Source organism: Phyllostomus discolor, chromosome 2 (genome assembly GCF_004126475.2).
Source record: "Phyllostomus discolor isolate MPI-MPIP mPhyDis1 chromosome 2, mPhyDis1.pri.v3, whole genome shotgun sequence".
NCBI lineage: Eukaryota > Metazoa > Chordata > Mammalia > Chiroptera > Phyllostomidae > Phyllostomus > Phyllostomus discolor.
Genome location: NC_040904.2, coordinates 156174675 through 156188707, shown reverse-complemented (window position 1 = coordinate 156188707; position 14033 = coordinate 156174675). Strand labels below are relative to the sequence as shown.

Here is a 14033-nt window from a genome sequence, read left to right as displayed (position 1 = left end):
CTCATAAATTGCTTATAGAATGCCTAGAGGGAATGGAAAAGTTGTTCCATCAGTAAAGAAAAGAAAAGCCACAGGTCTTGTGGGATGCCTATAATTTACAACTCTCAGTAAGATGTTGGAGTCCAACTTTTATATATAAGTAGAGTATGATAAAGAAGAAACATCAAATGCCAAAAATTCTTTTCAAGGGAAAAAAGCATGTAATTTTTTTTAAAACCATCTGCTTTAGCAATAAGACAATAAGTGGAATCTTTCATCTCAATTACTAGGAATTTGTCCTGAGCTTTTAATGGCTTTCAAAACAGCATTTACTTTCAACCTGAAACTTAAGAAGCTTTATTGTTTTCCATTTATATCCATTAATATTTTGCATTAGTAATTTTCACTGTATGCATCATTTATTACTTATGAGGTTATCTAAATGATGTTACATAATACTTGAAAGTAATACAACATGGGGTCTTTAATTTCCTAACAGAGAAAAATTAACACATTTTATTATCTTTAAGAGTGCTTTTATATTTTTCCTCCAAGGGTATTGGAAAGTGTTTTTGCTTTGGGACTTTAAACTAATAAGCTATTCAGCAAAGCATGTTATTGATGAAATGCTATTTTCCTTCCTAAAGGAAAAACTCACTTTTGATTTCATGTTTACCCTTATATTCAGGGTCACAGTCTTCTCTTAGTTCTCAAATCACTAGTTCCCAACCAAATTGACTTAGTTTTTTTGCCAGGATATTTTGACATACATGGGGGACCCAATAATTTGATCATCTGCTTTTCTTATCTGAGAGGAGGAGACTACATCTGTTTTATTTATTGCCAAACTTCCTAAAGTTAGACAGCTAGATACCCTATCTGCCACCATCATCACAGTTGCTGAGTGGCACTCCAGGAGACACCGTCACATTGTGTGTGAAGTGGTGTCATTGGAGTTTGCAATGAAGCCAAGTCTTCTACTTCAGGGACAAGTTTCTGAATCTCTCTATACTTCAGATTCCTTATCTATAAATGAAAATAATAAATCAACTTTTTTCCCTGATTAAATGAGGTAATATTTGTAAGATAGTGCCTGGCACAGTTAAACATTCAGAAAATGTTACTTAGTTGTTACTGTCTAGTTCTTTTTTTTTTTTTTTTTTTAGATTTTATTATTTTTTAGAGAGGGAAGGGAGGGAGAAAAGAGAGACAGAGAGAAACAATCAGTGTGCGGGTTGCTGGGGGTCATGGCCTGCATCCCAGGCATGTACCCTGACTGGGAATCGAACCTGCAACACTTTGGTTCACAGCCCTCGCTCATCCACTGAGCTATGCCAGCCAGGCACTATCTAGTTCTTTAGCAACGTCATAGTACATGGTAGGTACTGAATGAAATATTGTACATGACTCAATGAGAGAAACCTTGAACCATCCAAAGATTAGATATCCAGTTTTTTTTCTTGTTTTCACATATACAGTTTTCAAGGACTAATAGGAAATACTATGTAGATTGCTTATTTATTCTCAGCTTTTGGACTAAAATCGGTTATCAGGTTTATATGGTAGGTTTTTGTGGTATACAGACTTCAGAATGCTGAAGGAGAAAAGCCAATAATAAATTTTTCTTAGATGGAGTTTGTTGTTAAAAAAAAGTCAACTCCATATTGTGTAGTTTGAGATCCCAGAATAGCTTTATAATCTATAACACTATTTATATGTTTTCTTTTTACCAAAAAAACCCCACAGAAAATCACAACATATAGTCAAAGTCATTATTTGCTGCTAAGATAATTCCAGAGTTGTTGTGATACTTAGTTTTCTAAGGTATCCATAAAAGCTTTTTGGTTATTTTTTTTCAGTTACTAAAGTGATTCACTTAGGATAATTGTCTCATTTCATAGTAATTACTGCTTGTTTACAGACTGAGCAAGAAGTTAATAAAGAAGAAGGTGAGCCCTGGCCAGTATGGCTCAGTTGGTTGGAGGATTGTCCCATTACTGAAAGGTTGTGGGTTTGATTGTGGTCAGGGCACACACCTAGAATACAGATTAGATTCCCAATCCTGGCACATGTGGGGCAACCAGAGTGCTTCTCTCTTGTATCAATGTTTTCTCTCTCTTCTTTCTCTTTAAAAAAGCAATGAAAAAATGTCCTCAGGTAAGGATAAAAAATTTTTTAAAAATGAAACTATTAGAAGCAGTCAGTAGAGAGATTTTTTTTTTTTTTTTACCATTCAGGTTCACCATTCACTGTTTCTGATAAAAACAGCTAAATATTGAGAGATGGTGTCATTTTTTTGTTACATTGTAAAATTATAAGATGATCTAAGGTATGGGCAGCACTATGCCTACTGCTTTCTATCTCAGGACAGTTTTACCTCAACTTAAGTTACAGCTAAATTGCTACATTTTCTGTGAGAGAAAATAAAACTAATTTGTTATCTGACAGGTTAAAAAGCCATAGATTACATGAAAATATAAATGTTGTAAATATCTTTTTAAAGAAATTCCTTAAAAATTTGAATGGTTTGAATTTTGACTTAGTATTTTGAGGTTACCTTAAGTGTAGTGACCATGTGTTTTGCATTGTAGAGCACAGATATACTTCAGACATTCTATAAATAATATCATTAAATATTTTTCCCACAGAGAAAAACAAACACTAAAACAGGGAAATTTGGAAGGGTGAGAGGAGAAAACACCATTGGTAACTAGAAAAAAATGAAAAACATAAGATTTATTTTAAGTACTTTTGACATACTTGAATTGGTAATTAAAAGCTGCAGTGTGGCCCTGGCTGGCGTAGCTCAGTGGATTGAGCGAGGGCTGCGAACCAAAGTGTTGCAGGTTTGATTCCCAGCCAGGGTACATGCCTGGGTTGCAGGCCATAACCCCCAGCAACCACACATTAATGTCTCTCTCTCTCTCTTTCTCTCTCCCTCTCTCCTTTCCCTCTCTAAAAATAAATAATAAATAAAATCTTTTAAAAAATACTTAAAAAAGCTGCAGTGTGAAGATGTGCATTTTATTCTTTTTATCAAATTATTTGTAGCAATGTTAATTCTGTTAAAATATTTTAAAATTTAAAAATCAAATCTATATATTCAGGTACATTAGATATTATTACATATATAGTATTCCATTAAAAATGATACATAGTTCGATTCCCAGTCAGGGTACATGCCTGGGTTGCAGGCCATGACCCCCAGCAACCGCACATTGATGTTTCTCTCTCTCTCTCTTTTTCTCCCTCCCTTTCCTCTCTGAAAATAAATAAAATGTTTTTTAAAAAGTTAATAAATGAGAATAAGCCTGGCACACAGTAGGTGCTCAGAAAAAGTAGCTATTAAAAATAAAAAAATTTTTTTAAATGATACATAGATTTCTTTTAGAAACAATTTTCACACATGAGTTATTTTTCCAAATGTAATGAACATGATTATTTGTTAAAGTCAGTAGACCAGGCATGGTGCAGAAGTCCTCTGTCATTTCAATGAACTCATCTCATCACTTAAATAGAAATCAATATCATCTTGATCTGTGAAGCATTCTTAATAGTCCAATGCCTATATTACTGAACAAATGATCAGATTGTAAAACCTCAAGACTGCCTGGGACTTCTCTTTAATTGCTTGACCTTTTTCCATTCTGTTAAGTAAAATATCACACTTTTTGTTTAAAAAGTTATTTTTAGTTGATTAATACACTTAGCACATACCTTATTCAATAATAGTTTAAAATAGCTTACATGCCCTTCTGGACTTATAAAATATTGTATGATACATAAAATAGGACAGTATTTAAGATTATTTGGTTAAACAAGAGCATACAACTATAAAGAACTTAATGGAGTTAAGATTGTGCATTTTACTGTTCATATTTTGTTTTTATAGGCCATCTGTGTAGGACCAGAGAACATGCAGATAATGTATCCAGCTATATTTGACCAGTTACTGGCATTTGTAGAATTTTCCTGTAAACCTCCACAATATGGACAGCTGGAAACAAAGCACATTGCGAATGCAAAATATAATCAGGTAATTTATTTTAAATTATATTTATTCTGTAATACTTCATGGCTTATAAACACATGTCACTTCCACTTACAGTGGACTCTGATTATCTCAGAAACTTTTCATTCACAAATAAACTTTCATATGTCTGGTAACAGTTTTCACTGAGAAGAAATACTATTTGGAAAATCTTTTCTGTGTTTCTTTTTTTCTTGTTTATGATTTCCATTTCCCAAGTGGTTCTCCAGGAAGTTTGGCCTTCGTGTTACTCTGTAGTACACTTTCTTCAAAGTTCCATTCTTAACTGCCCATCGCACTACAGAATGGATTCTCAGTCCCTAACCCTAATCTTACATAAAGTAGATTCCTGAAATGCAAAATGAAGATATCTGTGTGTGTTAAATTAGAAGTCTACTACTGGTGTGAAATTTAGTTGGATTTTACATAAAAGATTCTTATAGCCATAATTGGCAAATTTTAACTTTGTTTTGGCTTACAAGAAAAGTAAATTTCTGAATGCATGCACATGCCGATTTTGTTCAAACAACATAAAATTATAGTTTTACATGGTCCGAAAAGTAGTTTTAATGTGTATTAACGTTTTTCATTCTATTTGTCTTGCAACACAATGGAATCACAATAGATCCAACTATTTGCACCGGTGAGTTAAATTTCCTAAAATTGTCCTAACTTATAGCAGCAAAGTATATCTTTTCCAGTTCTTGATAGAATGCTCTATGTGCTTTTTCTGATAGTTTTAAGTTTTGCCTGGCTGAAAATTATTATTTCATGAAGTACATATATCTTTGAAAACTTTGCATGTAATATAGTCTTACGTAATACCAAGGCCTGAACTTTAAGACAAAGAAGCTTTTTCTTTGAAAACAATACAATTTCATTTCATCTTATTTACTTTTAACTCTTTGTGAAAATATTACTTTTTAGGCGGAATGGGTAGCCTTGAATTATGTACCATTTGCTGAAAGATCTTTAGAAGTAGTTGTGGATTTATACCAAAAAACAGCCTGTCACAAAGCAGTGGTGAATGAGAAAGTACTCCAGAATATTATTAAGGTATTTCTTTTTTTAAAAAAATTTATACTTTTATTTGATGATGACAGTATTGTTGAAATTACTCTTTAGATAATATTTTATCATATACTGAGATAAATTGAAAATATAATTTATATTATTATTTATAGTGGCTTCAGTGTTCATGAGTAGTACTTAGGAATCTGTTTTTTGTAAAGTATGATAAAATTTTTTTAATGAGAAATATTTAAAGTCAGTATGCATTAGATTTTTTACAATCCTTCAATTTTGCCACATAAGACGAGTTAATGATCCTGTTTCTTGGGATAGTACTTCTCATACTTTGAAGGTGATGAGCATTCAGTGAGAAATTCAAAGTGCAGCACATTGGTTCAACTGATCATGCATGCTCTTAACAATTAATTTTATTCTTCAAATACAGTAGACATACACTATTACGTTAGTTTCCAGTATTGACAATTATTTTAAAATTCAGCTCTTGTTGACTGTGTTACATTCCTCCAAAAGTGTATTTTTTGTTTTTTCCTCTGTTTTGAAGGACAGACTTAAACTTGCTCTTTCCCTAGAGCAAGGATGTGTCATCTATATTCTGAACAAATACAGGCCAGTATAAACAGTCCTCCCTCAAAGAAGAAGGCCTTTCTCCGTTTCAGGGTTCATCCCTCTCTTTGTGTTCAGTCCTTTTGCCATCCTTTTTTTTTGTTGTTGGTAATTCTTTCTTTCATTTTCCTTTTGGCCTCTTATACTTTATCCTGGAAAGATGATGAAGCCTAATAAGAACTTTCAATTTACTTCCTATTCAAATTGCCATCCTCTTTCAGCTCTCCTTTACTTCTAAACTCTATTAAACAGCTTTTGGCCTTCACCTAGCCACCAGTCAGTTTTAACCTATTGCATGCTGGCTTACTTCCATATTGTGCTGCAGAAACTACTTACTCCAAGTTACAGAACATCAATTCTTCACATCCTAAATCCTTTTCTAATTCTTTATCTTCCCTGTAACATGGTACTGCCCTTATCTCTTAAAAAATTCTTTCTTGCCTTTGTTTTTGTTGTACTTCTTTTTGTCCTTCACCACTTACCTCATCACAATTGTCCCTCTCTCATTTGTTGAGAATATTTTTTAAGCACCTTTGTTGCCAGGTACTAATTAAATAGTAAAGATTAAAAATGAATAATATAGTTCTTACATTTAATAATTTAATATAAGGAATATAGAAAGGTAACAAATAACAATGTCATGTGTTAAGTGCTAAGTGGGGGCAGCTCTGCATTCAGATAGACCTGGTTTAGATTAGTGCACTTGCTGCTCTATGATTTTGGACAAATGAACCAGCCCAAGGGTGCTTCTCATCTGTAAAAGAAAGATAATACCAATACTACTTATATGCCTTAAATAAAAAGGGAATCAGTTGAGATACAGCATTTAATGGTATTTGCCAGGTAGTCGGTATAGAATAAAAAGTTAGTTCCCACCATAGATCAAGAAGTAACTAAACTGGCTAGGGGATTTTAGCAAGGATTAATGGAAGGGACTCTTGAAGAAGGAGTAGTAGAGTTTGGTAGATAAAAAGGGAAAGGTAGGTTTTGTAGGTAAACTAAACTGTGTAAAAGATCATGATATATTTTAAAGAAACGTTGAGAAATTCAGTTTTGGGAGATGACAAGGCCTGGAATAAGTCTGAAAAGCTGCTTTGGGGTTTTATAACCCATCATAAGGAATCAGATTTTATTCCTTAACCATCGAAGTGTTGAACTTTTCAGAGTGACATGAATCAGCTTGACGTATTTAAAAGATTTAAATAATTCCTTTCTGTACTCACTTTGTTGATGCCACTTACTACATTGTATTGTGGTTAATTGTACAAGGCTCTGTCTTTCCCAAAAAGTGTGAGCTTTATGGCAGCAGGCACTAAATTTCCCAGTCCCACATCCATTTGCTGAGTATGCACTATATTCCAATCCTTGTATTAGTTGCTTTATTTCTTAAAAAATGTATAAATTGAGTAGATCTGCAATGTTTAAACGTTCCTTTGATTTCAGTAAAATACTAATTGTAGTAATAAACCATACTTTTCTTTTATCTAACCTTGAGTTATAAAATGTTAATTCAGAATGTGTCCCTTATATAATGTAGTATTCTTGTTTGCAAATGACATACACAGGCTGTACCTACTTTCAACTATAAAGAAGATTTATTGGCATGCTTAGTTGGAAAATTCAGAGATGGGGGCAAGGATGCTTTAGAATCGGTTGATTCAGGAATTCATCAGTATCACCAAGAACCAATTTTTTTTCTTTCTATTCTGCTTACTAAGGGTTGACTATATATTAACTGTGTTCTTCCTCTTAGTGGTAGGCTAAAAATGGGATTATGTGTCCAGTAGGAGGAATGTGTATGTGCTTCTATAACATTATTATTTGTAAGTTTCTTAAATTAACCTTAAGTGGGCCAGTGTTAGTCCCATGTCTATTCTTGAACTGGTGCTTGTGCCAGGGAAATGGAGTAGATTAGTTTAATAACCTAATCATCTCCTTACCCTAATTCCCAACTAGAAGTGGAATGTGCTTCCCCTAAAGCGCAGGGGGCAAGGAAAGGGATAAATATATCCTGGACAAGCTATTTATCTGTTAGTAGAGGAGGCCCATTTCATGCTGATATATAGTGGTTCACATGTGCACTCAGTAATATTTGTTGTGGAGGATAATGAAATAGGGTTTTATATTCATGCCATAACATTGATGTATGAAAATTTATCTCTTTGCTCTTTATCTTTCTCTGACTAGAATTGTTTTATAAAAGCAGAATTTTCACTCTAATGCAATTTAGCTGACAGTATGCTAACACTATTAATTGGTACTGCTCTGGGATAACTCACTCCAGTAGTTAGGTCAGTCTAGTCTTCTAGTTGCGTAATAGACCTGTGACCAGAGAAGTCCATTCTGAACCAACCAAATTAGTTCTTCCATGGTTAACAGTAACCTGTCTCAAAGTTGATCAATTAAAAAGTAAGCCTCAACATCTTAGTCATTATATATAGCACAGATGCTCTACTCCTGTATCCTCAAGGATTAAACGTAAAATAAACCATCTTCTTGAATTTTTACTAAAATTCAAGAAGAATTTTCTTGAATTTTCCTATTTTACTAAAATTTTTAGAAAAGAAAAAAGTACATTAAAATGTTAAAGTATAATACACAATCCATAGAATTTTAGAGCTAAAACATGACTTCAAGTTATTGATACTTCAGGCTATGTTTATTCCCCCCTAAGTATTAGTGGGAAAGCATACACAGTATTGATCTTTCTTTGACGGGAGAGCCCTGACTGTCAGGTTATTTTTTTTTGATAGGAGAACTGTGGCAGAATGTTCTAGTTCTACAATATTAAGTCGAGGGAAGCTGCAAAGTTTAAAGTTTCCTACTCCTACTGTTAACCTTTCAGATAACGTCGGTATTTTTTATGATGAGAAACTGAGGTCCAACAAGGTTGTTACTTTTTTAGGGTCATTGGTTATAAAATGGAGACAGTAGGATTTGAGGACCATGACTGAGAATTAATCTTTCTAGAAAATAGCATCCTTCTTTAAATGAAAATGCCTGTGCTATTATTTTTTCTGTCTGCTATCATTTTAAAAAATAATTAAAGTTGTGTACATGTTTTAATGAATACTTATGTTAAATTGTCTTTATTTTCACAGACACTTAGGGTTCCTCTCAGTTTGAAGTATTCCTGCCCTTCTGAAAGCACATGGAAACTAGCAGTATCTTCTCTCCTCAAAGTTCTTTCTATTGGGCTACCTGTTGCCCGGCAACATGCTTCTTCAGGAAAATTTGACAGTATGTGGCCAGAACTAGCCAGCACCTTTGAAGACTTTCTCTTTACTAAAAGGTCAGATCATTTATTTTTGCAATTAGGACGATCTTTCAAGAAGTATACATTGTACCTGTAATTGCTCTAAAAACAGTATTTCTAATTATTCATTAACAGAGTTATGCTATATTGGGAATCCTAGGTTGTATACAGGGCACAACTGGATTAGGCATTTATCCATTTGGTACATTATCTGTGAGCAGTGGAGATTGTGCTGTTTACAGTGGTTTTGGTTGTAAGATAGGACTCTCTATATAAGACTACACAAATGCATCATAATTAAAGAACCATGGTTTTAACTGCATGAAGCCAAAGGGGTCCATTTCCTTTCTTGGAAAAATGTCTATTCAGATCCTTTGCCTATTTTTTAACCAGGTTGTTTTTTGTTTATTTGTTGTTGCATTATATGAGTTCATACATATTTTTGCATATTAACCCCTTATCAGAAATATCATTTGAAAATATCTTCTCTTAGTTGGTTGCCTTTTCATTTTATTGATGGTTTCCTTTGCTATGCAGAAGCTTTTAGTTTGATATGGTTTTGTTTGTTTATTTTTGTTTTTGTTTCTGTTGCTTTTGAGGTCAGATCCACAAAAATGTTGCTAACTGATGTCTAGGAGCTTAGGACCTCTGTTGTCTTCTGTGTAGTGTATGGTTTTGGATCTTACATCAGTTTTTAATCCATTTTGAGTTAATTTTTGTGTATGATAGTCAGTGGTCTAGCTTCATTCTTTTACATGATTGTTCAGTTTTCCCAACACCATTTAATGACGAGACTTTCTCCATTCTATGTTCTTGGCTCCTTTGTTATATTTAGCTATCTATACATGTGGGTTTATTTCGGGGCTCTCAGTTCTGTTCCATTGGTCTGTACGTCTGTTTTTCCGCCACTGCCGTGCTGTTTTGATTACTGTCACTTGTAGAATAGTTTGAAAGGAGGGAGTATGATACCTCTGGCTTTGTTCTTTTTTCTCAGGATTCCTATGATTATTTGGGGTTTTTTGTGGTTGTATAAAAATTTGAGGATTTTTTTGTTCTGTAACTGCAAAAATGCCACAGGGATTTTGATACGGATTTTATTGAGTCTATAGATTGCTTTGCGTAACATGAACATTTTAACATGTTAATTCTTCCAGTTCCTGACCATGGAGTATTTTTCCATTTCTTTGTGTCACTTCAATTTCTTTCATTCATATCTTACATTTTCAGGTTACAAGTCTTTTACCTCCTATATTAAATATACTCTTTGGTATTTTATTCTTTTTGTTGTGATTGTAAATGAGATTATTTTATTGATTTCTCTTTCTGATAGAGTGTTGTTAGTGTATAGAAACACAACAGATTTTCACAAATTGATTTTGTACCCTTCATCATTACTATATTCATTTAGTATTCCTAGTAGGTTTTTTTTGGTTGTTGTTGGTAGAGTCTTTAGGGTTTTCTGTATATAAATCATGCCATCCACAAATAGTGACAATTTCACTTCTTTCTTTCAAATTTGGATGTCTTTTATTTCTTTTATTGTCTAATTGCTCTGGCTAGACCTTTCAATATATTGTGTTCAACAAAACTGCAAGAGTGGGCATCTTTGTCTTGTTCTTGATCTCAAAGGAAAAGCTTTCAGTTTTTCATCATTGCCATGATGCTAGCTGTGGTTTTTGTAATATTTAGCCTTTGTCATGTTGAGCTATTATACTTTTCCTTCTATACCCATTTTATTGAAAGTTTTTTGTATCACAAATGGATGTTGAATCTTATAAGATGCTTTTTCTGCATCTGTTGAGATAATCATGATTTTTATCTTTCATTTTGTTAATGTGGTTTATCGTGTTGATTGATTTGTGGATATTGAACTGTCTTTGTTTCTCTGGAATAAATTGTACATGATCATGGTGTGATTTTTGTTTTGTGGTTACCGTGAGTTTGGTATAAAGTATCTTGTAGATAAAAGAGTCTTTTTTCTTCTGATAGCATGTTATTTTCACTTGCCTGTACAAGTTCTGCTCTTTTCCTCCTTCCCTTTTATGTTTCTGTTGTCACAAATTATCCCTTTTTTATGATGTATGTTTGCTACCAAATTGAAGTAGCTATTCTTATTTTTAATGCTTATTTTTCCCTTTAACCTACATGCTATAATTAAGTATCTGAGACTCTAGTTTCTAATGGAATTTTCTGATTCTCTCTATCACCTTACTTGAAGTTTTATATGCTTTTTGTTTTTTTTTTTCATTTACAGTAGAACAGCTGCCTTCAACATTTCTTGTAAGGCAAGAAGGAGTTGAACTCCTTCAGCTTTTCTTTGTCTAGGAGAGCCCTTATCTCTCCTTCATATCTGAAAGATAACTTGGCTGAATATATTCTTGTCCGGCAGTTTTTATCTTTCATTATTTTGAATATGTCCTTCTACTCTCTCTGACCTGCTGTGTTTCTGCTAGGAAATCTGATGATAGGCTGTTGGGGTTCATTTGTAGGTTACTGTCTTTTCTACCCTGGCTGCTGTAAGAATTCTTTTTTTGTTGTTTTTAATCATCAGCTTTAGACAGTTTTAATATAACATGTTTTGGAGAAGGTCTTTTACATTGAGATAATTAGGTATTATATTAGCTTCTCATGCTTGTATGTCCAGTTCATTTTTCCAGGATTGAGAAGTTCTCATCTATTATTTCCTTAAATGTCTCTCTGTTTCCTTCTCCTTCATTTCTCCTCTTGAGGTACCCATAATCCTATGTTGCCCTTTCTAATGGACTCAGGTAGTTCTTGTAGAGTTCTTTCATTTTTAAAAAATCTTAGTTCTCTCTTCTCTTCCACCTGAATCATTTATAGGTTTCTGCCTTCAAGCTCACTAATTCTCTCTTCCATATGGTCTGTTCTATTTTCAGTGCTTTCTAATGTACTTTTTAAAAGACTTTTTAATTTTATTTTTAGAGAGAAAGAAAGGGAGGGAGAAAGAAACAGAAAGAAACATTGATCAGTTGCCTATCACATGTCCCCCAGCCGGGTTCTGAACCCATGACCCAGGCATGTGCCACAACTGGGAATTGAACCAGCAACCTTTCACTTTGAGGGATGATGGCCAATCAACTGAGCCATACCCGTCAAGATTCCAATGCATTCTTCATCTCATTTATTGAGTTCTTTAGCTCCAGAATTTCTGTTTGGTTCTTTTTTTAGAGTTTCATTCTCTTTGGTAAAATACTTCTGTTCATTTATTCCTGAGCCCATTGATAATTAGAGTCTTTTCTTTAGTTTACCAGTAGGTGGCACTACAGCACAAGTTTTTGGTTTCTCATACCCGAGCTGATTCTAGTAATACCTGAGAGTAAGTAGTCTCAACATTCTCTGCCAGAAGTGTCAGATGTGGGGTCTTCCTTGCTTTTTGTGACTCTAGGCTTGCTGGTGCCTTGAGGCTGAGGTTGTAAGTTTCCTTGCTGTTTCAGGTAACACTGTCAGGGTCACAGGGATGGCCATGCTTGGACTGGGTAGTCAGAGTTGTGTGCAGTACCTCTGCTGCTGTTAGCTCCATGCACAGTGGGCCTGTGAGGCACTTCCACTGCTGAGAGGTGCTGGAGTTGCAGCCTTATCTCTACCACTTCTGCAGCGCTCAATAGGGCTGTGGTCTCTGCCACCACTTGGTGGGGACCCAGGTTACAGGCATTATCCCTACCATTCCTTCCTTTTTGCCTATCCTATTCATTCCAATCCACCACCTTCAGATGTACAGACATGTGGGTCTTTTACATATCCTAGTGCATTGAACACAGGAATCTTTGCTGGTTACAGATGTCCCTCTAATTGTAGATAAAAGGGGAGAGAAAAAGAGAATGTTTTACTTCTTCATAATGCTGATTTCACCTCTGTATAATCTTTTAGATAAGTTTTGTTTTTTGTATTTTTGCAAAGTACAACTTAAGAATTTTTAAAATTATTTTTTAAATTTTATTTTAATTGTTGTCTGTCTTTTATTCCCATCCCAGCCCACCCACCCAGCCCTCCCATCTCCCTCCCATTTCCACCCCCACCCAGTTTTTGTCCATGTGTCCTTTATACTTGTTCCTGTAGACCCTTCCCATTTCCCCCTGTAATTCCCCTGAAATTCCCTCCCCTTGTCCCAAAGAAACTAAATACACATTCTTTTCAAATGCACATGGAACATTTCCAAAGATAGACCACATGATAGGACACAAAACAAGCCTCAACAAATTCAAGAAAATTGAAATCATACCAAGCATTTTCTCTGACCACAAGGGACTGAAATTAGAAGCTACTTAAGACTTTCTTTTCTGTCTTTCCACCATCTTCCTTATTTTCAAGTTTCCTGTGGAACATTTTTTATTTTCCAAACTATGTTTTCATTTTATTATATTTAGTTTTCTGAAGTACTTTTTGTACAGAAAAGTAGACAGTGGAATCAAAGACCCTGTAATAGAGAATTTACATTACTGTAATATGTATTAATGCAGTTGTAGTTTAATTTTATTACAATCTTTTGCCTGAGGCCCTACTTACATTAAAAAAAGGTTTGAGCATATTAGATATGTTGAAAAATCACATTGGCTAAGAAGCAGCTAGCATAGTGGGTAAGAGCACTGACTCAGGAACCAGACTACCTGGACTCAAATCTTAGCCATACTTTGTAACTGTGATGTTTTGGACAGGTTATTTTTACCTCTCAGTGATTCACTTCCCTCATCTGTTAAGTAGAAACAATAATGCTACCTATCTCACAGGGTTATTGTGAGAGTTAAATCACTTAAAGTAAATGAATGCTCAGAATAGTGCCTGGAACAGAAATGCTTTTAAAGTGCTTTCTACCACTGTTACCCTCTTTATGATAATTTCTTTTCCTTAAGACAAACTGACATTGTCCATGTCTTTTTTCATGAAACAGCCATGTTTTAAACTAAAAATTTAAAGACCAAAACTCTAAATATTTTGGATTAGGAAATTTACCTCTAAATTTGGCTAGAAAAAATAAGGGTTTGAACTTCTGCTCTCCTGTAACACAGAATCATATTGTAAGTTGTGGTTACCCTAATGACAAATTTAAGCCTTCTACAACATGGAGTGGCAGAAACAAACCCCGTATTGAGAAGGAACCTGTGGGCTACTCTTGAC

The 14033-nt window shown here is 34.2% G+C and overlaps 1 protein-coding gene across 1 annotated transcript in view; it reads left to right on the top strand.

Annotated features, from left to right (window-relative positions):
• Positions 1-14033, top strand: part of MON2 (MON2 homolog, regulator of endosome-to-Golgi trafficking) — a 115681-nt gene that overhangs the window by 81572 nt on the left and 20076 nt on the right. The window contains 4 exon segments of the mRNA XM_036018725.1: positions 3872-4015; positions 4635-4652; positions 4937-5065; positions 8746-8936. Coding sequence (XP_035874618.1) covers positions 3872-4015; positions 4635-4652; positions 4937-5065; positions 8746-8936 — 482 coding nt within the window.